The sequence below is a fragment of the Helianthus annuus genome, chromosome 13 (genome assembly GCF_002127325.2).
Source record: "Helianthus annuus cultivar XRQ/B chromosome 13, HanXRQr2.0-SUNRISE, whole genome shotgun sequence".
NCBI lineage: Eukaryota > Viridiplantae > Streptophyta > Magnoliopsida > Asterales > Asteraceae > Helianthus > Helianthus annuus.
The window spans coordinates 110,031,409-110,056,079 of NC_035445.2; the positions used below are offsets into that span (position 1 = coordinate 110,031,409).

The following is a 24,671-nucleotide window of genomic DNA, read 5'->3' on the forward strand; positions in this document are numbered from 1 at the left end:
GTGACATTCCTGCAAAATCATGATTATAAATAGAGATAGAGATATGATCGAATGCATTTAAATTCAAAGCTACTCCCTTTATAACCGTATTCAGAAGATCAACCAGGTATTCTCCCCTTCATCTTCTCTCTTTGCTTGCTCTGTTTTTCTTTCTTTTTACTATTCCGTTCAAAATGCTGCTTCGGAGCTCCCCTGCTAAGGATCATCAGAAGAACAGCCCGCTAAAAAGCCAAGGAATCATTGAAGATTCCATAAAGGAACGATGCTGCTTCACCGATCCACATATTGACAGGATACGCTACTGTTTCCCGGCGAACACGGTTTTCAAATCCTTTAACCCCAACGCTCTTAGCGATCACATCTCTGATAACTGGGTTGCATTCCCTGTTACCCCATTCACCATAGGTTACACGTATCCTTTCCCAGTTTTCACCCAATCCTTCTTTTCCCTGACCGGCATATCCTACATCCAAGTTATGCCAATGATCTGGAGGGTCTTATATACCCTTGAAAGGATCATCGAGCAGGAGGGGATAGATTTAGGCATGGCTGAGTTAGGAGAACTGTATGACCTGACCACCTTTGGTTCCCATCACTATCTATTCAAACGAAAACCTGGGGAGGAGCATCCAATCTTCAAGGCCACCAAGAATGACACCAACTGGAAGCGGCGCTTCTTCTTTGTGAGGAGAGATTCTATCCCAGATGGGAAGGATCTACCTAAGACGTGGGCTACCCATGGTAGGATGAAGGATCCTGGGGAGGATCACCAGAGAACCTTTCTTTTGATATAAGGATCACTGACTTTTTATTGTTCTTTTGTTGTACAGCTATCTCCATTGCACATCTCAGACTGACTCCGGCTGCTAAAGAGAGACTCTTGGCTTTCAAGAGACTGGACCCTGAAACAAGAACTTTCAAGTCTACCACCCAAGATTCTCAGGAAGTATCCTCTAGTTCTGTCACGATGTCAAGTAAGTATCCTTGTTTAAAGATTTAATTAGATAATGAAATTCAAGTAAAATTTAGATACTTATCTTGTTTTGGTTGTGTAGGTGCCGGAAATTCCACCAAGTCAGCTTCGAAGTTCAGCATCACCGATCTCACCAATGTCAAATCCTCGAGAAAGAAGACTCCTGCCAGCCCAACTGCTTCAATCCCCAAGGCACCCCTCAGGGGGAAGGGAGGCAAGAAGAGAAAGGCCTCCGAAGCTGAGGATTTGCAAGGCCTTCCCTTGATCCGCCAACAGTTCCTGGACTATTTTAATGAGGTAAGGATCACTGTCCCTGCTTACATATCCTGCTTGTTTGAGGATCATTTCGCTCTGACATTATTCCTTGTCTTCCTTGCAGAAATTTGTTGAAATAGAGACCTATGTTGGCCACGTTGAGGATCAGGATAGCAAGATCGCTGATCTTCAACAAGTTGCTGTGCTGAAAGACCTCAAGATAGCCGATCTTTCAGAAGGATCTCCAGGCCACCAAGAATGAAGCTGCCAAGATGCTGATCAACTTTGACTATGAGAAGCACGAGATCACCCAGGATGCTAAGGTCTCCGCCGCCATAGCAATGTACAAGATCCAGCTGCAAATGGCCATGGAAGCTCAGGATCCTGCTTTTGACAAGAGCACCTGGGATGTGGAGGGCTGGAAAGCAAGGCTAGCTGAACTGGAGGACGATGAAGAGGCTGAGGAGATCTTGACGCTTGAGGCTGGAGGCAGTGGCAAGGATCAGGGTGGTGAAGCAAGTGGAGCTGGTGGTGAGGATGCAGCGAAGGTCTAGGCTGCAGGATTGGGTAATGATGGAAATTTCAAGACTTAGCCGGAGCCCAATTTTTTTTGTTTAGTGGTTGTTTGTTTTGAACAATTTGATGGTTTGTACTGAACAATAGTTTTTAGGATTAAGGATCTAGGATCCTTCAGACAATAGGTAGGATTGCATATGGTGGAGGGATCCTCTGTTTGGGGGATGAAACCATTGTGATCCTGCCGTTTTTACTTTACTGCACAACTTTAAACCTATTATGATGGACACCCTTTACCTACCCCAGCGGACGGGCCACGTATTGCTGGTAGATGCTTGGGGTAGGTAATTTTGACAACCTTTGAAGGGTTAGTCTTTTTGTTAATAAATAAAACTTTAACTCTTTGTCGCTTATCCTGTGTTGTTATCCTTTAAGTTCCTTTATTTATTAATTGTCTTGATGTACACTCATTAAATAAGCAATTTTGAATAAGTCAGATTGAAAACATTTAGGATATGATCCATGATCAAATATCCTATGGTTGAAAAATCCCAAAAAGTAATATATGTTCTAAGGATCATAAGTTTAGTTGTCAAAGTATAAGGGGGATTCAAATAATCAACGAATAGAATTGAAATAGTTAAGGATCATACCTGAGGATCCAAGTTAGGACTATAAGATAAACCTTAGGGAGAGATAAGGATAAAGGATCCTTAGTTGTTAAACTTCAAGGACCTGAAATACATTATAACTTGGGACTAAGCCAATATAGGATAAGAGTTAGCAACTGGGGACAAGCCCAAGGATAACTGGGGACAAGCCCAAGGATAACTGGGGACAAGCCCAAGGATATCTGGGGAAAAGCCCAAGGATAACTGGGGACAAGCCCAAGGATCGTATGTAAACTGGAGTATGGCCCTAACTGGCGACTATCCAAACTTAGTGACATGATAATGCCAAAACCTTAGCTAACGTGAAAACGTTAGAAACCATAGGAACGGATGTATGGTACGTCTACCATTATACGTAGGATCCTAGGTATAGCCAGTACAATGGAATTATCAGCCCCTAAAGCGAGTATTGGTCCCAATGCCTTGAACTATACCAGGATCATCATGCCCTACAGGCGAAACTGGAGTCAAGCCCAAATAACTGGGGTTAAACCCAAAGATCTGAATTGCTTCTGTAGATAATCAACATTATGCTAAGGATACCTGAACTTTCAACACTCAAAGTCTTGTGAGAGAAGGATAAAGGACACATGATCCTTATCCTTGTATGAGAAAATAAATAAAGGAAATAGTTCAAGATTAGGACATTACCAGAGTAAGGATCATTGAAGCTTTAAGGATCCTTCAAGGATACACCTAATGTAAGGATCATATGCTTCCGGAGGATCCTGCTCACATAAAATACTTCTTCAAATGGACAGCATTCCAAGCCCTTGGTAACAAATCACCTTCCATGGTCAGCAATCTATATGCCCCCTTTCCTGCTTCAGCTTCAATCAAATAAGGGCCTTCCCATTTTGGTGCCAACTTTCCATCAGCAGGATTGGTGGTATTCTGGAATACTTTCCTCAATACCATATCTCCAATTTGAAACTTCCTTATCCTGACATTTTTGTTGTAAGCACCAGCCATTTTTTGTTGATAACTAGCCATCCTTATCCTAGCCAAATCCCTGATTTCCTTAATAGTATCCAAGTCTTGAGCCAGGTTCTCATCATTTTCCTCAGGATCACGGGTACTTGTTCTAGCAGTTGGAACCACCATTTCTGTTGGGATCACAGATTCTGCCCCAAATACCAAAGAGAATGGTGTTTTACCAGTAGCATTCTTGGGGGTTGTCCTATCAGGCCAAAGCACATAGGGTAATTCTTCTGCCCATTTCCTTTTCTTGGATCCAAGTTTCTTCTTCAAATTGTTGATGATGATCTTGTTGGATGATTCTGCTTGACCATTAGCTTGTGGGTGGACTGGTGTTGATGTTATCATCTTAATCCCCCAGCTGTCACAAAAGTTAGTGGTTCTGCCCCCAATAAATTGGGAACCATTATCACATATAATTTCAGAAAGAATACCAAATCTAGTTATAATATTTCTCTTAATAAAGGATACAACTTCCTTCTCTCTGACTTGGGCAAAAGCTTCAGCCTCTATCCACTTGGAGAAGTAATCAGTCATAGCAAGCATGAACACTTTTCCACCAGGTGCCTTAGGGAGCTTACCAACTATATCCATCCCCCATCTCATAAATGGCCAAGAGGAGGATAGAGGATGTAGAAATTCAGCCGGCTGATGAAGGATATTGCTGTGTCTCTGACAAGGATCACACTTCCTAGCATACTCCATAGCATCCCTTTTTATAGTTGGCCAATAGTATCCTGTCCTTAAGATCCTTGAGAACAATGCCCTGCCCCCAGTGTGGTTTCCACAATCTCCTTCATGAAAGTCTTTTAAAACTTCTTGGACTTCAGGATCCTCGATGCATCTTAAATATGGTCCTGCAAGAGATTGCTTATACAACATATTATTTAAGATTGTGAATTGAGATACCTTAATTTTGAAAGCTCTAGGGTTTTCTCCCATAGGAATCTCTCCGTGTTGTAAGTATCAGCTTCTTTATCTTCAAAGATGATCCTAGATTAGCTAATGCATCAGCTTCTTTATTTTCCTCCCTTGGTACCTGTGTCAAACTAAAGGAAACGAAAGAGAGTGCCAATTCTTTGACTATCTCCAAATATTTGGTTAGCTTTTCACCTTTAACAGCATAGGATCCATTAAAGTGATTAGTGATTAATAATGAATCTACATGTACCTCAAGATACCTGATTCCCATATGCTTAGCAATTTGCAAACCAGCAATCAAGGCTTCATATTCAGCCTCATTGTTAGTGGTTTGGAACTCACAAGCTATGGAGTGGGGTATTATGTCCCCCTGTGGCGATTTTAGTAGTATACCAAGCCCTGTGCCTTTGACATTTGAGGATCCATCAGTATGGAGTATCCAAGGATCCTTCGTCTCTTCCAGCTGCTGGACTTCTAACTCGGCTTCCTTTTGTAAATCACTACTAAAATCAGCCACAAAGTCGGCCAATGCTTGAGATTTGATGGCTGTTCTAGGCTCATATCTTATATCATAAGCACTAAGCTTCACTGCCCACTTAGCCATCCTTCCAGACATCTCTGGTTTCCTGAGGACATTCTTAATTGGAAAATTAGTCTTAACGACAATAACATGAGTTTCAAAATAATGTTTCAACTTAGTAGATGCCATGATTAATGCAAGAATAAGCTTTTCAAGGTGTGAATACCTGGATTCGGCATCAAGTAAACTCTTACTTACATAATAGACAGGATGTTGTTTACCTTCATGATCCTTAACAAGGACTGCACTTACTGCTTTTGAGGATACCGCAAGATATAAGGATAACACATCTCCTTTTTCTGGTGTCATCAAGGCTGGAGCTGAGGATAGGTATTCTTTGAGAGCTTGTAAAGCACTCTCTTGCTTCTCAGTCCACTCAAATTTCTTGTTCTTCCTTAGGATATCATAGAATTCTTTGCACATCTCTGAGGATTTGGATATAAATCTGTTCAAAGCTGCTATCCTGCCTGTTAGCCTTTGCACATCCTTAGCATTGGCAGGAGATTTGATGTTCACTAAGGCTTTGATTTGTTCCGGGCTAGCTTCAATGCCTCTCTTGGTCACCAGATATCCTATGAATTTACCTGTTTTAACACCAAAGTGACATTTTGAAGGATTAAGTTTCATATTATATCTGTCAAGGATATCAAATGCTTCCTCCAAGTCTCTTAGGTGATCCTCAGCTTTTATGGACTTTACCACCATATCATTTATGTAAACCTCCATAGTTTGTCCAATCTGATCCTTGAACATCATATTCACCAGCCTTTGATATGTTGCACCTGCATTCCTTAATCCAAACGGCATAGCAATATAACAATATATACCGGTTGGGGTCATAAAAGCCGTATCCTCTTGGTCAGATGGTTCCATCTGAATTTGTTGGAATCCAAATGAAGCATCCATAAAAGTCAACAGTTCATGACCCGCCGTTGCATCCACCATGGAGTCAATGTGGGGTAATGGGAAAGGATCCTTGGGACATGCCTTATTTAAATCAGTGAAATCGACACATACCCTCCACTTTCCATTTTTCTTTTGAACAACAACCACATTGGCCAGCCATCTTGGATACTTCACCTCTCTAATCATACCTGCTCGGAGCAATTTTTCTACCTCTTCCTGGATAATGGCATTTCTTTCTAGTGCAAACTTCCTCCTTTTTTGATGGATTGTTTTGAATGACCTGTCAATGCCAAGTTTATGATTAATAATATCCTTAGATATACCTGTCCTATCCTCATGTTTCCATGCAAAGGTAGTCTTCCTTCTTTTGAGGAAGGATACAAGGTCTTCTTTCATCTTGCCAAGGATCCCTGACCCGATATAGATTTTGGATTCAGGATCATCAGGATCCATGAGGATTTCTACCACATCCTGCTCTCTTGCCTCCAAGACATCCCTTGGAGGATACTTTGATTGCTATTGATCCCTTGATTTTGAGGCTGGTTTCATTGATGAAGTATAACATTCCTTAGCCTCCTGCTGATCACTATCGATCTTGACTATTCCCCAAGGGCTAGGGAGCTTCACACATTGATGGTAGGTAGATGGGACTGCCTTCATATCGTGTATCCAGGGCCTGCCAAGGATAACATTACAACAAGATAAACAGTCAATAACACAAAAATTTTGATAATTATGTAATCCTTCGACATAAATTGGGAGTTTGATGTCCCCCATGGTGTTCTTAGTTTCGCCACTAAATCCCACAAGCACGGAGGATCTTGGTATGATATCTGATTCAAGGATACCCATTTTCTTCAGAACATCTAGCTGGATAATGTTCACTGAGCTTCCTCCGTCAATAAGGATCCTGCGGACAAAATGGTTAGAAATAAAAAGAGTAATAACTAAACCATCGTGATGAGGATCCTGGATGTCAACACGATCATCCTCATCAACGGTTATGACTTTTCCCTCAGAGACACTTGATGTTCGAACAGGTCTTTCTCCATTATCCATTTTAGCTTCCTTTGCATGCCTTTTAGCTGCTGAGAAGGATGTACCACAGATGTCTGATCCTCCAGAAATAAAGTTTATCACTTGTGCATCTGCCGGAGGGGCTGGAGCTTTCTCAAGGATCCTTTCAGGATCCTGAGTCCTTGACTTTTTTCTACCCAGCAATTCTTTTAAATGCCCCTTGCTCAAGAGATATCCAATTTCCTTTCTCAATGCGATGCATTCCTCCGTTAAATGCCCAAAATCCTCATGGTATGCACACCACTTTGATTTGTCTTTGGTTGCGGCCGGTCTGTCATTTTTTCTAGGCCATCTGGCTTTATCTCCTAGATTCTGCATTGCAAGGATTAGTTCATTGTTATCAACGGAAAAACAATATTCAGAAATTGGAGGATAATCCTCATCATCATCTTCTTGATCAACAGCATGCACGTTCTGGTTGTCAGATCTGTTATAGGATTTGAATTTATTGTTCTTGAACGAGGATCCTTGCTTTTCTTGTTCTGAGGATCCTGCTAATCTCTCCTGGATCCTCTTGTCATCCTCTAGCCGGATGAACTTGAGTGCCCGGGTTCTTACCTCATCTAGGTTCCTGCATGGTGTCATAACAAGATCATCATAGAACAATGAATCCCTAAGCAATCCCATTTTGAAGGCCTCAACAGCCGTGGCTATATCCAAGTTGGGAATGTCTAAGGATTCTTTACTAAATTTGGTTATGTAATCCCTTAATGATTCATTATGACCCTGAGTTATCCTATATAAATCACTAGTTAATCGTTCAAATTTTCTACTACAAGAAAACTGATTATTGAATAAGTTAACTAGATTAGCAAATGAGGTAATAGAGTAAGGGGGAAGACTTAGCAGCCACTTGAGAGCTGATCCAGTAAGAGTGGATCCAAATCCCTTGCATAGGCATGCTTCCTTTAACCTTTCTGGAATTGGAGTGATCTCCATCCTCTCCCTGTATTGTGCTATGTGTTCCTCAGGATCCGTCGAACCATCATACAGCTTCATAGTTGGAACATGGAACCTTTTGGGTATCTCAGCATCACAGATTGGTGGTGCAAAATGAGATATCTTATGGCTTCCATCTGCAATCTCCGGGATAGGTTTGACCACTCCTGGAACACTTGATATCATATCCTTCAGTTTTTGCAACTCTCTGGCCATAGCATGGTAGATACCTGCATCCTGCATGAATCCATGGTTAGTGGTATGAGAATTGTTAAAAGTGTTACCTCCCATTGGGTTCAAGTTAGGAACACTGGATGTGAATCCATTTTGCTGGGACTCTGGGATGATGGAGGGACCAGTAGAAGCAATGGTCTGCATTGGAATAAAATCTCCCTGATGGACATATGAACTTCATGTTTGCAAACTCCTCAAGGATCCTGGCATCTGGAAGGATCCCTGAAACTGGGATGATCCTGGAACAAAGGAGGATCCTTGAACCTGGGATGATCCTGGAACAAAGGAGGATCCTTGAACCTGGGACGGATCCTAGAACAAAGGAGGATCCTTGAACCTGGGATGATCCTGGAACAAAGGAGGATCCTTGAACCTGGGATGATCCTGGAACAAAGGAGGATCCTTCAACCTGGGATGATCCTGGAACAAAGGAGGATCCTTGAACCTGGGACGATCCTGGAACAAAGGAGGATCCTTGAACCTGCTGCGCTCCTGAGTAGGCTCCTGAACTCATGAAGGATCCCATATGCTGAGGATAGGATCCTGCTGGCTGGATCATTACTGTTGATCCGTAGTGCACTCCTTTTGGTCCACCCACATACTGAACGTCTGGAATCACCGAAGGCTGAGAGGTAATCACCGGAGTATCAAAACTCAAAGATCTGGGCAGCAGTGGGGAATGATCCTCTGCCACTTTCTTTTGTTTCTTGAGATCTCCGATTTCTTTGAGGATCCTGTCATTGGTCTTGTCCTGTTGCTGTATGTGATCTCTCATCTGCAAAATCAAGGTAAACATGTCACTAGTAGTGGGAGTAGAAGAAGCAGAAGAAGTTGGAGGTTTAGAGAAAATAGGAGTCGGTTTCTTCTCAATTTTCTAAGATCCAGCAGGTGGTGGAGGCAAAGGTGGAATGCCCTGAGACGAATTGACCGCAGACATTGCCGTAGAGGTATTCTTCACTGATGAAGCCATGTATTCGTATGCAATGAACCGGAACGATCACCAACAGAAAACTTTCTTATAAATGAAGCACCAATTTCCCCACGGTGGGCGCCAAACTGTTTTGGTCAAAAGTCACACTAGGATAATGCAACCAAACTCCAAGTTACGGGGAATGATGCTTGAAATGAAGAACTATGATAAGGATCATTATGATATATATTGCACGAACAACACAAGGATTTATACGAGGAAAAAGCCCTTGATCAATGAATGATCTCCGGCATAAAAAACCTCGGGTGATGGAAACTACCGATCACCAAGCTCAAATAAATTAATTAAAGTTTACAACTTCGGATAGTGACGAGCTAAGTACAAGGATCACTATGCTTAAACGTGTAAAAGTGTGAGAAATGCTAAGTGTTTGCTGAGAGCTTTGTGACTGCAACTGTACGAAAGTGTGTGTAAGCAAAAATGGCTAAGTGTTCTAATTTTAGCTCGTCACCCCTTTAAATATGAAAGCTAAACTAAGCTAACTAACTGCCTGACTTTCATGCCATTCTCCCACGTTCTCCACAACGTCCATTTTCGTTCAAATGAGTGCGAAATACCCGGGGAATATTCCATAGTAACGTTGCCAAGACCAAGTCAAGCTCAATACTCCTGCAAAATAATACGAAATACAAACAGCCAATCGTTAGTATGAGGATCCTTAAGGTGATCCATGATCCTGATCCTGAAGCTCTTCTGAGGATCACTATCTGTGACAGAAGTAAGGATCACTTGTCAGGATAATAAGTAAGGATCACTAATTGTTAGAAAATCCTCCCCTAACACTTATCATGTGAGGATAACGGATCCTTGTCACATGAAGTATTTCTTCAAATGGACAACATTCCAGGCTCTAGGTAACAAATGACCTTCCATTGTTAGCAATCGATATGCCCCCTTTCCTGCCTCAGCTTCAATCAAATAAGGGCCTTCTCACTTTGGAGGCAACTTCCCATCAGCATGATTGGTGGTATTCTGAAATGCTTTCCTTAGTACCATATCACCAACTTGGAACTTCCTGATCCTGACATTTTTGTTGTAGGCTCCAGCCATCCTTTGCTGATAACTGGCCATCCTTATCCTTGCCAAATCCCTGATTTCTTCTATAGTATCCAGGTCTTGAACCAAGTTCTCATCATTTTCTTCAGGATCACGAATACTTGTTCTTGCAGTTGGAACCACCATTTCTGTAGGGATCACTGATTCTGCGCCAAATACCAAAGAAAATGGAGTTTGACCAGTAGCATTCTTGGGGGTTGTCCTATCAGCCCAAAGCACATAAGGTAATTCTTCTGCCCATTTTCCTTTCTTGGACCCAAGCTTCTTCTTCAAATTGTTGATGATGATCTTATTGGATGATTCTGCCTGACCATTAGCTTGTGGGTGGACTGGTGTTGATGTTATCATCTTAATCCCCCAGCTGTCACAATTGGGAACCATTATCACATATAATTTCAGAAGGAATACCAAATCTAGTTATAATATTTCTTTTAATGAAGGATATAACTTCCTTTTCTCTGACTTGGGCAAAGGCTTCAGCCTCTATCCACTTGGAGAAGTAATCAGTCATAGCAAGCATGAACACTTTTCCACCAGGTGCCTTAGGAAGCTTACCAACTATATCCTACCCCATCTCATAAATGGCCAAGAGGAGGATATAGGATGCAAGAATTCAGCCGGTTGATTAAGGATAGTACTGTGTCTCTGACAAGGATCACATTTCTTAGCATACTCCACAGCATCTCTCTTCATAGTTGGCCAATAGTATCCTGTCCTCGGGATCCTTGAAAATAATGCCCTGCCGCCAGTGTGGTTTCCACAATCTCCTTCATGGAAATCCTTTAGGACTTCTTGGATTTCAGGATCCTCAATGCATCTTAAATATGGTCCTGCAAGAGATCGTTTATACAAATTATTATTTAGTATTGTGAATTGGGATACCTTAATTTTGAAAGCCCTAGGGTTTTCTCCTGTAGGAATCTCTCCATGTTGTATGTATCTCATGATTGGGAGAATCCATGATCCTGAATGAGATTGAGTATCATCACTAGGGATGATTGTAGAACCCTCTCCTATCTCCATGGCCACATGATCCTCGATGGCAGGGGTCAGGATATGGATAATGGGGATACTTATATCCTCCGGGATCTTCAAAGATGATCCTAGATTAGCTAATGCGTCAGCTTCTTTATTTTCCTCCCTTGGTACCTGTGTCAAACTAAAGGAAACAAAAGAGAGTGCCAATTCTTTGACTATCTCCAAATATTTGGTTAGCTTTTCACCTTTAACAGCATAGGATCCATTTAAGTGATTAGTGATTAATAATGAATCTACGTGTACCTCAAGATACCTGATCCTCATATGCTTAGCGATTTACAAACCAGCTATCAAGGCTTCATACTCGGCCTCATTATTAGTAGTTTGGAACTCACAAGCTATAGAGTGGGGTATTATGTCCCCCCTGTGGCGATTTTAGTAGTATTCCAAGACCTGTTCCTTTGACATTAGAGGATCCATCTGTATATAGTATCCAAGGATCCTTAGTCTCCTCTAGCTGTTGGACTTATAATTCGGCTTCCTTTTGCAAGTCACTACTGAAATCTGCCACAAAGTCAGCTAAGGCTTGGGATTTAGTGGCTGTCCTAGGCTCATATCTTATATCATAAGCACTAAGCCTCACTGCCCACTTAGCCATCCTTCCTGACATTTCAGGTTTCCTAAGAACATTCTTAATTAGAAAATTAGTTTTAACAATAATGGCATGAGTTTCAAAATAATGTCTCAATTTAGTAGATGCCATGATTAAAGCAAGGATAAGTTTTTCTAAGTGTGAATATCTGGATTCAGCATCAAGTAAACTCTTACTTACATAATAGACAGGATGTTGTGTACCTTGGTGATCCTTGACAAGGACCGCACTTACTGCTTTTGAGGATACTGCTAGATATAAGGATAACACATCTCCTTTTTCTGGTTTCATCAAGGCAGGAGCCGAGGATAGGTAATCCTTGAGAGCTTTGAGAGCATTTTCATGCTTCTCAGTCCAATCAAACTTTTTGTTCTTCCTCAAGATATCATAGAACTCTTTACATTGCTCTGAGGATTTGGATATGAATCTGTTTAAGGCTGCAATCCTGCCTGTTAGCCTCTGAACATCCTTAGCGTTGGCAGGGGACTTGATGTTTATTATAGCTTTGATTTGCTCTGGACTGGCTTCAATGCCCCTCTTTGTCACCATATACCCTAAGAATTTACCTGCTTTAACACCAAAGTGACACTTGGAAGGATTAAGTTTCATGTTATATTTGTCAAGGATATTGAATGCTCCCTCCGAGTCTCTTAGGTGATCCTCAGCCTTTTTAGATTTAACCACCATGTCGTCTATAAAAACTTCCATAGTGTGTCCAATCTGATCCTTGAACATCATATTCACTAGCCTTTGATAAGTTGCACCTGCATTTCTTAGTCCAAACGTCATAGCAATATAACAGTATATACCAGTTGGAGTCATGAAAGCTCTATCCTCTTGATCAGATGGTTCCATCAGAATTTGCTGAAATCCAGATGAAGCATCCATAAAAGTTAACAGTTCATGGCCCGCGGTTGCATCCACCATGGAGTCAATGTGGGGTAATGAGAAAGGATCCTTGGGACATGCCTTTTTTAAATCTGTAAAATCGACACATACCCTCCACTTTCCGTTTTTCTTTTGAACTACGACCACATTGGCTAACCATCTTGGATACTTGACTTCCCTAATCATACCTGCTCGGAGTAACTTTTCTACCTCTTCCCGGATAATGGCATTTCTTTCTGGTGTAAACTTTCTCCTCTTTTGATGGATTGGTTTGAACGACCTGTCAATGCCAAGTTTGTGAGTGATTACATCTTTAGATATACCTGTCATGTCTTCGTGTTTCGATGCAAAGGTAGTTTTTCTCCTTTTGAGGAAGGATATCAGGCCTTCTTTCATTTCTCCAAGGATCCCTGATCCTATGTAAACTTTAGATTCAGGATCATCAGGATCCATAAGGATTTCTACTACATCCTGCTCTCTTGCCTCCAAGATATCTCTCGGAGGTTGCTTTGATTGCTATTGCTCCCTTGACTTTGAGGCTGGTTTCATTGATGAAGTGTAGCAGTTCTTAGCCTCCTGCCGATCACTATCAATTTTCACTATCCCCCATGGGCTAGGAAGCTTCACACATTGATGATAAGTGGATGGGACTGCCTTCATGTCGTATATCCAAGTCCTGCCAAGGATAATGTTACAACAAGATAAACAATCAATAACACAAAATTTTTGGTAAGAATGTAGCCCTTCAATATAGATTGGGAGTTTAATGTCCCCCAGAGTATTCTTAGTCTCGCCACCGAATCCCACGAGCACGGAGGATCTTGGTATGATATCGGATTCGGGAATATTCATCTTCTTAAGAACATCAAGCTGGATGATATTCACAGAGCTCCCTCTGTCTATAAGGATCCTGCGAACAAAATGGTTAGAAATAAAAAGAGTAATAACCAAACCATCGTGACGAGGATCCTGAATGTCAACACGACCATCCTCATCAAAAGTTATTATTTTTCCTTTGGAGACACTGGATGTTCGAATGGGTCTATCTCCATTATTCATCTTGGTTTCCTTTGCATGTCTTTTAGCTGCAGAAAAGGATGTTCCACAAATGTCTGATCCTCCAGATATAAAGTTTATAACTTGTGCGTCTGCTGGAGGGGCTGGAGCTTTCTCTGGGATCGTTTCATTGGTCTTATCCTGCTGCTGTATATGCTCCTTCGTCTACAAAATTAAAGTAAATAAATCACTAGTAGTAGGAGTATAAGAAGCAGAAGAAGTTGGCGATTTTGAGAAAATGGGAGTCGGTTTCTTCTCGGCATTTTTTTGAGATCCAGAAGGTGGTGGAGGCAAGGGTGGAAGGCCCTGGGATGAATTGACCGCAGACATTGCACTGGAAGTGTTCTCTGATGATGAAGCCATCTGCTCGGATGCAATGAATCAAAATGATCACAAAAACAAGAGTTTCTCAAGAATGAAGCACCAATTGCCCCACGGTGGGCGCCAAACTGTTTTGGTCAAAAATCAAACAATGACAATGCAACCAAACTTTCTGTTGTGAGGTATGATGCTTGAATTGATGAGCAACAATATGGATCACTCAGAAATGAAATGAACAAGTGACGCAAAGATTTATACGAGGAAAAAGCCCTTAATCAATGAATGATCTCCGGCATAAAAAACCTCGGGTGATGCAAACTACTGATCACCAACTCAAATTAAACAATGAATGTGTTACAACTTTGGATGATAGCGAGCTAAGTACAAGGATCACTATAGTGTATTGTGTAAAAAAGTGTATAATCGCCAAGTGAATTGCAGAGAGCTGGTGAGAGCAGTTGTACGAGTGTGTGTGTAGCCAAAAATAGCCAAGTGTTTTCTAATTAGCTCGCTACCCCTTTAAAAATGGAAAATATCTACGCTAACTAACATTCCACAAATGGTGCAAGTCCCCCACGACTCCATAACGTCCACTTTTAGCTAAGCACGTGCGGAATAAACATGGAAGATGCTCCAGGAATGTCGCCAAGACCAGGTCCAAGCTGGTACTCCTGCAAAACAATACCATATTCAAAGTAGACAATCGTTGGTCTAAGGATCCTTAAGATGATCCATGATCCTGATCCTGAAGCACTTCTGAGGATCACTAACAGAAACAGAAGTGAGGATCACCAAACCCAACAGTAATTGAGGATCACAGGTCATTGAGAAATCCTCCCCTAACAGAAATCTTGAAATCATTAATTGGTATGCTTGGAAGATGTTAAAACGCCTCAGGTTTACCCTTTAGATGCCTAAAAATTGATGGGGAATGAATGATTTTTGTTTGAGAGGCTTATGGTTTATATAGTGTGTCAAAACCCTAATTTTCGTAACCAACCACCATTATGTCGCACCTTACGTCCTAGAGGGTATAAATTGCGCCCTCACTTCAAAAAAATCCCAGTTAGCCTCTGATTTACGCTCGTGCTTGCGCCTTGCTTCATCCTTGAGCCTAAATTACGCCGACATTGGCGAAATTTACGCCCTTGGATATGTTTCCCATTTCATTGTATTCAGCTCGCTGAAACAATTAAGATTCATATATTATGGCTCTCGTAACTCATATTCTAGTCCACGATGTACCCATTTGAAGTTTTGACTTTTTTCTATCGACCAATCCTGCTTAGTTTTTGCTTCAGGTTTCGGGTTTTCAATCAAACTACTCAAGAACACTTCCGAAACCTATATTAACCCGAACATCATATCCAGACTTTCTTTTGTTTCTTCATATCTTCGATCTTCATTCCTTCCACATGCTTCCAAATTCTAGTTTAGCTCCCAAAAAAATCCTTTAAGCTCCAGGTACCCGCATATTAGACCATCTTCAAAGTAAACTGGTGTTATACAATTAAACACTTATAACCAAAATATTAAACATGTTAAAACCGAGTCAACTACCCTCATATTATATATCAAATGTTTATATACAATATCAACCTATCTAGCTAGAAGAAGGAAAGGCGAGGGTGGTTGTCCTAACTGGCTTTAGTGAATTAAGGTGCTAAACTTCTCAAACATTCACGCATGCTCAACCTGCTTCTCAACCTACTTCTCAACTGACTTGCCTTGTTAGGACTTGATTATACATGGTGGTTGCCCCCTGAAACTTGGCATGTTGCGCTAGGAGATTTGTCACGTCGTTCAATTTCTAGCTTCGCCTATAGCTCCTCCTCCTATGTATATTACTCCTCGTGCCGCACATGTTTTTTAAGGTAAGCACCTATAAAAATTAAAATTTTATGCATATGACCAATGCTTATGTAAGAAACATATCTCCATAAAGGATCCGGTGTTGTACTTGTTGGGGAAAGAAATCATGTCATGGATGTTGAGTGATCTCAACACCGAACACATGACTATTCTTTTGGCTTAACCACTTTGCTTCCAATAATAAAGAGACAACCTGAATGATCCTAGTGCTAGTCTTGCAATTGTGGGCCATCGGTTGTCAAGCATGGGCTCAACATTTAATTTATGTTTTTTTATCGACACATATAATATAATCAATATTATTAAGAAATAAGTTATTTGAATAACTGGAAGTATATATACTTCACATTAATTGGTATGCTTCAAAGTTCAAAGCAATCTTTAATTTACAACAATCAAATATTCTATTTAGTAGCAATATTCAACCTTTTAATGTTTGCTAATATTCTAAACATAACTTTAAACCCTATGAAAACTTAACTTATCAAGCATTCGCAACATCTTTATGATGTCCAATAAACCCTAACGTTTCAACTAATGTCGCTCTAAATCTGTTTAAATTCAATCTCAAATCTTGTTTATTTAAATACATCTCACGCGCCGCCGCGTAGCCACCCTTAGCCGCTACTGACGCTGTATCCGCAACCACTGGGTGATCAAGACCATACACGTCAGCTAACGAACTCTCCTCCGGTTCGATCCTATACTCCAAATACTTTAAACCCATGCCCGGACCTGGTTCACTATAAAATGCATCAACTCCATACTGAAACCCTAGTGGTCTAACTTGTATCATAACGGCTCCATCAGGCAAAAATAGCTCGTTGGCTAGACCGGCTCCATGAGCCCCCATCATAACACTACATGAGTTTATCACATGTGAAAATTTCTCAATGTTAGACATTATTTTATCCGAGCTAGCAATGATCACTCGAAACCCTAATTCTTCCATCATCTTTACCATCTTGTCTTGATTTAAGAACTTTCTTGTTCTTTGGCGGGAAATTAGAAGTAATATGGGCGGGTTTTGCATATTGAAAACGCTTTTGTTTTTCAGTTTATATGTTTGTCTGATGAAGTGTCTGAAATCCGCCATTGAATAGTAACCCTGTTATTAGATAGAATATACGAATTAGATAGGTTTATTGTAATCATGTTTATCGAAACATATGATTTGATTAAGTTATTTGTGTAGTTTTATACATTACTAGGAAAAAGGTCATTTCCTACAAAAACTTCCGACACATCTCTGAAGAATAGATATTTTCACACATTTTCGACGAAAAGGAACTCTAAATTTGCAAAAGAAGAAATATGCGTAGGAAAAACATAACAAAATTCCGACAAAAATCCAACAAAAATTATAGTAAATAAAATTATTTAAAATATAGTTGGAAATGCGTCAGAGATATTTACTTTATTAATTTTGAATAAATAAAAATCTTACTAAGGGTGTTTTTTAGTGGTCATACCTGTGGATTTTCAGATGAGTTCAACCCTAGAAATTTATGAAATTTCAAACCGGTTATAGCTCCAGGAAAGCAATGCACGCTCGAATCCTCTGCCGTGTTTATGATCTCATGGCCCGATAAGCGCGGGAACACACGCCTATATTTTTGAATAAACGAAGGCTTGTAATCGACAACAACAAAGTGTACACGCGATCTTAAAAGGCGAGTGGTGATGAACAAAGGAATAATGTTTTCGTTAAACTCATGGAATAGGTTTCCGGTGTATCCGCCAGTAGAAAAGATCACAGCGGGATGTTCGTGGTTGTGGTCACAAGTAGGCCGTGGTGGCGCAGCAGTTGTGATGGTCACCGGAGTAATGTAGTTCATAACGTAGGGGCTTTCTTGCATGGAATATGGGCGGATAATTGTGGTGCTGTTATTAGCAGCATTTGATGGTTGAAGGTGTACATGCATTGTGCTCATATCTATTTTGACCGGTTTGTTTGTGACACAAACTATTGACCATGAAGTGTTATCACATGCAAAGCCTGTTGAGTCAAGTTTGGTTCGATCTTCACCTGTTTCAAACATAAATAAGATGTTTAAAATTAAGTACTAAATGGCCGAATTTTCATACATAAATTCGTGTTATGGGTTAATATCATAATAAAAACAAGTATATATACTTAAGAAAATTCATATCTTTGTATATTAAAGTCTCTCAATATATTAGAAAAATACAAAGTTAAAGTCACTAACTCTTGTATGTTAAAGACTTTATATTGCTAACGTTTAAATTGATTAATATAATATGGCATAAATTGTTTTTTTAAACTTTTGAATGCAACTTTGTTACATATCGATCAATTTTAAAAGTTTTACAAGTCTATATATATAGAAAATAAAATCATAACAACATGCATTTTAGACAAGTAACTATACATAATCTAATTGAGTGACTTTTTTGAAACTTTTACAAGTATATGTACTTTAATATACCCAAACCCGTTTTACTGAATTTTATATTAGTTCTTAAAACGACAATTTGAATTAAATTATCATGACATTATTTACAATGTTAGAATGATGGCCTGCAAATCTAAAATATTGTTATTGATCTACCGAACATTCCAAAGTAATTATAATAAGGTTGATATGGTTCAATCAAGAACATGGCCCATGTGTACATATAATATTGCAATAACATAAAGAGTTGACATTCTAACTTGTCTTAACAGTGGGCTTTTTGTGTTTCGTACGACTGGAACCTTTTCCGCAAAAACACTCTATGAATACGTATCGGGTGTATAACAAATTCTAATACAAGATCTTATTCATCTCATGTAATAGTTTGTTAATCGCTATACCGTAAACCAATTAAAGTGTTGTAAATGAATTGAATTGCAATTGTGCACATGGTCATAAAGAGAGACATTATGTCATTTATCATTAGAAATTAATTTGATTTAGACTTAAGACTCCAATTAAGGGACGGCCATTTTTTCTTCTTTGGTCCAGTTCATAGATAAGGACAACCAATTGATGGTCCAACCTATGAAAATCTAAAATGCGTATGCTGTACGTAGATGGCCAGCAGCTAGCTAGCTAGTGTTACGATCGAAAACGGACAAAATAAACCACCAGTATGGGTGAGCCGGTTAGACCAACCAAATTTTAGCGGTGTTGACGATTTGAGTCGTTTTGTTTTTGTTTTAAATCGTTAGTTTGTATTAGAATTTAAAATGATAAATATGATTTATAAATATAATACATTTGCATATATAACTGGTTATTCTGAAAAAAAAAAAAAAAAAAAAAAAAAAACTAACGGAAACATTTAAAACTCCTACTTCTAAATTCTAAACCGTGGGGTGTCCCTTTAAACTAATAAATCGTTGAAACCAAACCGTATAAATCTCAAACCAACCGATTTATCTCGGTTTCAACGGTTTATAAACACCTTTTACATGTCTACAGTGTAATTCAGTTAAAATCTACTCAACACAATGGTACAAGGGAACTTGTTTCACCTATGATCTTAATAGTTGAAAAGTATTCTTGAGTAGATTTGGACTTGTTTCAACCATGATCTTAATAGTTGAAAAGTATTCTTGAGTAGATTTGGACTGTTGAGAACAATTAGATGAAAATAAAATATTTTGAATATATTATAATACCGTAAATATGGTGGGTGACATTAATTCATCTGTTCGTTTGGAATTCTAATAAAAACGCAAAACTATCATATGCCAAGAAGCTATCCTGGAAAAATATCCATGTCTTGATAGTACTTTAGACACGGTGGCTAGACTATATAAAAATATAAGTTGAAGCTTAATTATACCCCCATACTTAATTAAGTCTACTAATTTTTTTAACAGAAATTGTTGAATTTTAGGTTTTGACACCAATAATCAGTATGCATGAAATGATTTTATTTTCTCTCAAAATAATTGGGTTGGCCCTAGATTCAGGGTATTAGTAGTACATATATGATATATGCAAACGCCAAATTTAGAACATGAGAATTTGATGTTTTAAACAAGAATAGAACTAAACATGCAAAGTAAAACCTAGCTTGAAATACAAGTAAGTTCCCTAGAATTGGATGATTATGCATGTGTGTGTGTAGAGAGAGAGAGAGAGAGAGAGACCTCCTACTAGTCTTGTTAAAAGATATTGCAAAGACTGATTATGATCATCCTTAATCTTAACTTCAGAACCCACATCCTTCTTAATTTCAGAACTCACATACTTCTTAACTTCAGAACTCACAACAGGCTTTGAGTCTAACAAGATTTGCCTTCCTGTAACTACAATATCCACTGGAATTCAACCTCCATTAATATAAGCTAGGTAATTAGCATGAATTAATTATAACAGTTATGAACAATAATTAAGAAGAAAACTTACATTTTATTTGTTGAGATGGAGTACCCTTAAAGGTGAGCTCCGTGTAAAGCAAATGGAAAAGAAAAAAAGCACAAAGTATTTGAGTTGCATATAGAACTAGCCTCCCTCGTATCCCCTTCTCTGATTTACCAACCCTCATCTCTTTTTGGGCCATATTTTTTTGGTGCCACTAGTTAGCTTCGTTCCTTACAGTCATCTCCTATCACGTATATATACATATATATACACACACACACAATCTTGCATGTGTTTACCGTTGACCTCAGAATATAACTTATATATACGTCTTAATATTATCTTTTTCCAAAGGAATAACAACCAACATGGCCATTTTGTACACGCTTTTCATTTAAAACAAACAACCCAAGGTCTCGTCGAGTTTACGAGATCTTGGGTTAGTTTGTGTGATCTGAGTAAATTTGAGTCATTTTATACACACTTTTCGTAATTATCCATTTTTTAAAAATACGAAATCACAAGTAAACAACAATAATTTTGGTGTAGCGGTACTAGTTGTATTTAAGATAATTCTTTTTGGGTTCAAATGTCGTAATAAAAAACAAACGCTAAAAATTGGATGCAGATGAGTTTACCGTTAAAAAGACTAGTTAATTAGTTATTTTTTATTTTAGAATGATTGTCCCATTAAAGTTACACCTATATCTTTCTTTTTTTTTTTTAAATTAACACATCGCTTTCTCATATTAAAAGACTCGACATTATAAAGACAAAACTTTTAAACACCTATGGCTTTGAAAGGGAGGATAACATATATTAAAAAAAATTGCCGTTAAAAAAAAGACTCGACGGTATGTTAAATAACAACGCTTTCCCTTTAAGTAGAAGTCAAAAACAGTGGATAATTAAGTTCAAATAAGGCCTAACACACAGTTTTCCTAATTTTTTTTATATTATTTGAGAAACGAACTTTACTTTTATTGCTTCGGTTTATTACTTTATATTTAATAACTCCAAACACCCCCTTTGACCGGTTGTTATAAGTTCTAAAACCATCTTTCTCATATGGTTCTTTTCTATTTGATTTGTCTATTTGAGTGAATTGCAAAATGGTCACTATACTATTAAAAGAGTTAGTACCTCCGTCCCACTAAAAGTGTCCTATTTTGAATTTTCAAAGTTATTATTTGTAAACTTTGACTTTAATTATATATTTTTTGTTTTATATAAAACTTGATGAAAATTAACCCGATAAAATACTTGTAAAACACACTCAAATCATATAACTTTCATCAAGTATTATCTAACACAAATAAAATTATTTAAGGTCAAAGTTTACAAATAAATACTTTGAAAATTCAAAATATGACACTTTTAATTGAACGGAGGGAGTACTATTTAGTCCCTTCAGAAAGGTTTTTTTTACCTAGTTCCTCCTACTAAGAATTTACAATACATACAAACATAACTTGTAAATGTCGGCGGAAATAGTTGTGATAGGTGGTTGGCCAAAAGTAGCGGCCAACTTTTTTTTCTTTCTTCTTCTTCTTCTTTTTTTTTTTTTTTTTTGCATAAAATAGTTATTTATAGGTCATGCCAAATTACGATTTTATCCCCTATTTAAAATTACGATCTTGCCCCCAGTTAGAAATTAAATTTATGCTTTGCACCCAGCTTAAATTTACGATTTTGCCTTGATTAAAAAAAAAATTATAGTTTTGCCCACAGCTACAATCCTGCCAAATTACAAAATAAAATATTTCTTTTGCCCCAGCTAAAAAATATGATTTTGCCCTCAGTAAAAATATTATGATTTTGCCCCCAATTCAAAATAAAAAACGGTTTTGCCATAAGTTCAAAATTTTACCTCCATTTTAAAATTACGATTTTACCCAAACTAAAAATTGCAACGTTGCCATAGTTTTTTGGGCAAAACTATGGTAGTCTTTTATTTTACTTGATTTACTCAATTTAGTTTTTATTCGTGCCAAAAAAGCTGTCCAGCACTCGATAATTGGTCCTGATAAATTATTGTTTTGCCCCCAACTTTAAATTACACGCTTGGCATCGTTTTAGTTATTTTTTTATCATAACTATGATAGTGTTTTCCTTTATTTGGTTAACTCGATGCATCTTTTTTTATATCGTGGTATAGGTAGTATGTATAACTAACCGAAATAAATGCGTCCATGTTATTAAACAAAGAAATATTTGGTTTAGCGCCCCGCAACGCGGGCGGCGCATAACTCTAGTTCACATACATTAAATAAAGAGTAAGTTGCCATTTTAGTACTTGAGGTTTAACCAAAATTGCCACTCTAGTCCAGATAGTTTTTTTTTCTTGCCATTTTAGTCTAAATAATTTTGTTTTCTGTCATTTTCGTCCCTAACTTTTGTCATTTTTTTGCCATTTTCATCAAACTCACTAACTCCATTCAAAAAATTTAGTTAACATAGGTGAATTTTGGCTAAACCACATTTTTCTTTCTTTTTTTGAAGGTACGATGGGGATGGTGTTGTGCTTATTTACAGTGAAGATGATGGCGGTGGTTGTTGGTTTTAGGATGATGGCGGCGGTGTTGGTTGATGACGTGGGTGGCGGAAAAGTGGTCGGTGATGGTGGAAATGGTGGGTGGTGAAAGGGGTGGGGTGGGTGGGTGGGTGGTGAAGGTGCAGGCAGGTGGTGGCGATGATAGAAGGTTGTGATGGGATGGGTGGTGGGAGGTGGTGGTGGTGGTCGATGAAAATGACAAAAAATAACAAAAGTCAGGACTAAAATAGTAGAAAATAAAACTATTTGGACTAAAATGACAAAATAAACTATTTGGACTAAAGTGATAATTTTAATCAAACCTTTGGACTAAAATAGCAATTTACTCTTAAATAAACATCCACTACTCTGTATACTTTCATTGTGTTATTGGTTGTCAATTTCCGCTTTCTTTATGTGTTTTTTAATCCACCAACACAACAAACAAACCTTTCAATTTTACATACTTTTCAATGTATATCAACATGTTCAAAATGTGTAGTTATGAGCTTGTATTGGTTTTTATCGTCACGAACTGTTTCTGAATCTCCATGTTTATAAATGTTGAGAAATTAGTTCAAAATTTAAAAGAACATTGTTACGCGGATCATGTTTACGTTGAGCTTATAACAATCCTAAAGAAAACCGACACCCTAAACGTAATTCTCTCACAATAGGCATTATATGCGGGTATTATACCCCCTAAATAGCGAGGTTCTGCTCCGATGTAAGTATCATAACCCCTGGAGATGTATTAGATACTCTGCCCGATTGATCTAGGGTTCCGAAACGGCTGTCGTGGTTCTGCCCGACGTAGTCGTTGGAATGTCGTCTTGGGGAGGGTATTACTAATGTTAAAATGGGTTATTATACTAACACGCGTGCATTTGTGTAATTTATAAATTGTCACCAGGAAACCTTTACAGATAATCTAAGACAGCAATGTGAGTAATCCTCTTTTTGTGTTAAATGTTTTTACAAAACCTCGCTTAATTAATTATATATTAAACAGTTATTGAGTATTTGTAAGAATACAATTATCATGAGTATGTTGAGGTTTTGTATACAAAATTTGTTACCACCTGGTCAAGGAGTAACATTTCCACAAGTCGGGTCTGACAGTACCATGGATGTTAATTGACATAACTTGGAAACAAATGTAATTGCGAGATGGCCCTCAATACTGTACAATGGTTTTTATTAAAACTTGATTAAACTGGGATTCACTCACCAGTATTTCCCACTGACAAAATGTTTTTAAAAACGCGTTTCAGGTAACAAAATGTGAAAGCCAAATAGAAGCCAGCTGGACAGCACTGAAGGCTTGGAAAAGTGGCAAATAAAGTTACCTAAAAATAAATGGATGTTTTTATTAAATAAAATAGGGTGTATCCCTATAAAAGTGTGTGTACTTAAAACTTGGTTTTTACCCATGTGTATAATGTTATGGAAATGTGGTATTTTACTCTGATAAAATATTTTCTAAATACGGCCCTGATGAAAATTCCGCTGCCAAATTAGATAAAACAAGATACCACTGAAACTGGCCGCGGCCGCCTGTTCCCAGGTTTGTAACAGGGGGACGGGGGTTGCGACAGAAGGTGGTATCAGAGCTAAGCCACTGATTCAGCCACAGAAGTGTTCTGCTGACACCAAATTTCAAAGTGTTAAGAAATAAATTTTGGGAATACGTGCATAGCTGTACTTTCTTGTTATGTGTTATCTGATTATTTGTTAGGTTACAGTATGAGCGACCAAGGACCATCTGACGCGTACCGTCAATTGTCTTGTTCGCCTAGAAGCGAAGGTGCCTCTTCTCAACCTGCCCTCTCGGGGTACTCTGCTGATACGGAAGAAGGAATATTCGTATTTAAGGCTCAATCTGAAGAGCCATTTCCTCAGAAAAAGAGGGGATGGTTCAGTAGGGGAGCACACGAGCGTAGAAAGCGTATGAA

At 38.6% G+C, this 24,671-nt stretch overlaps 1 protein-coding gene across 2 annotated transcripts; it reads right to left on the reverse strand.

The window, feature by feature from the left end:
• Positions 1-16,249: 16,249 nt before the first annotated feature.
• LOC110898970 (alpha-1,3-arabinosyltransferase XAT2) lies at positions 16,250-20,469 on the reverse strand. 2 transcript variants are annotated; one of them, XM_022145828.2, is made up of 4 exons: positions 20,229-20,469; positions 19,970-20,140; positions 17,337-17,893; positions 16,250-16,972 (listed from the first exon to the last, which is right to left on the reverse strand). In XM_022145828.2, exons 1-4 carry the CDS (start codon positions 20,380-20,382, stop codon positions 16,349-16,351), a joined length of 1,506 nt encoding a protein of 501 aa, XP_022001520.1. In that variant the 5' UTR covers positions 20,383-20,469; the 3' UTR covers positions 16,250-16,348. The 2 variants fall into 2 exon arrangements, with proteins under 2 accessions (XP_022001520.1, XP_022001521.1); XM_022145829.2 differs by having other exon boundaries at positions 19,970-20,128; positions 20,229-20,460.
• Between the last annotated feature and the right edge of the window lie 4,202 nt (positions 20,470-24,671).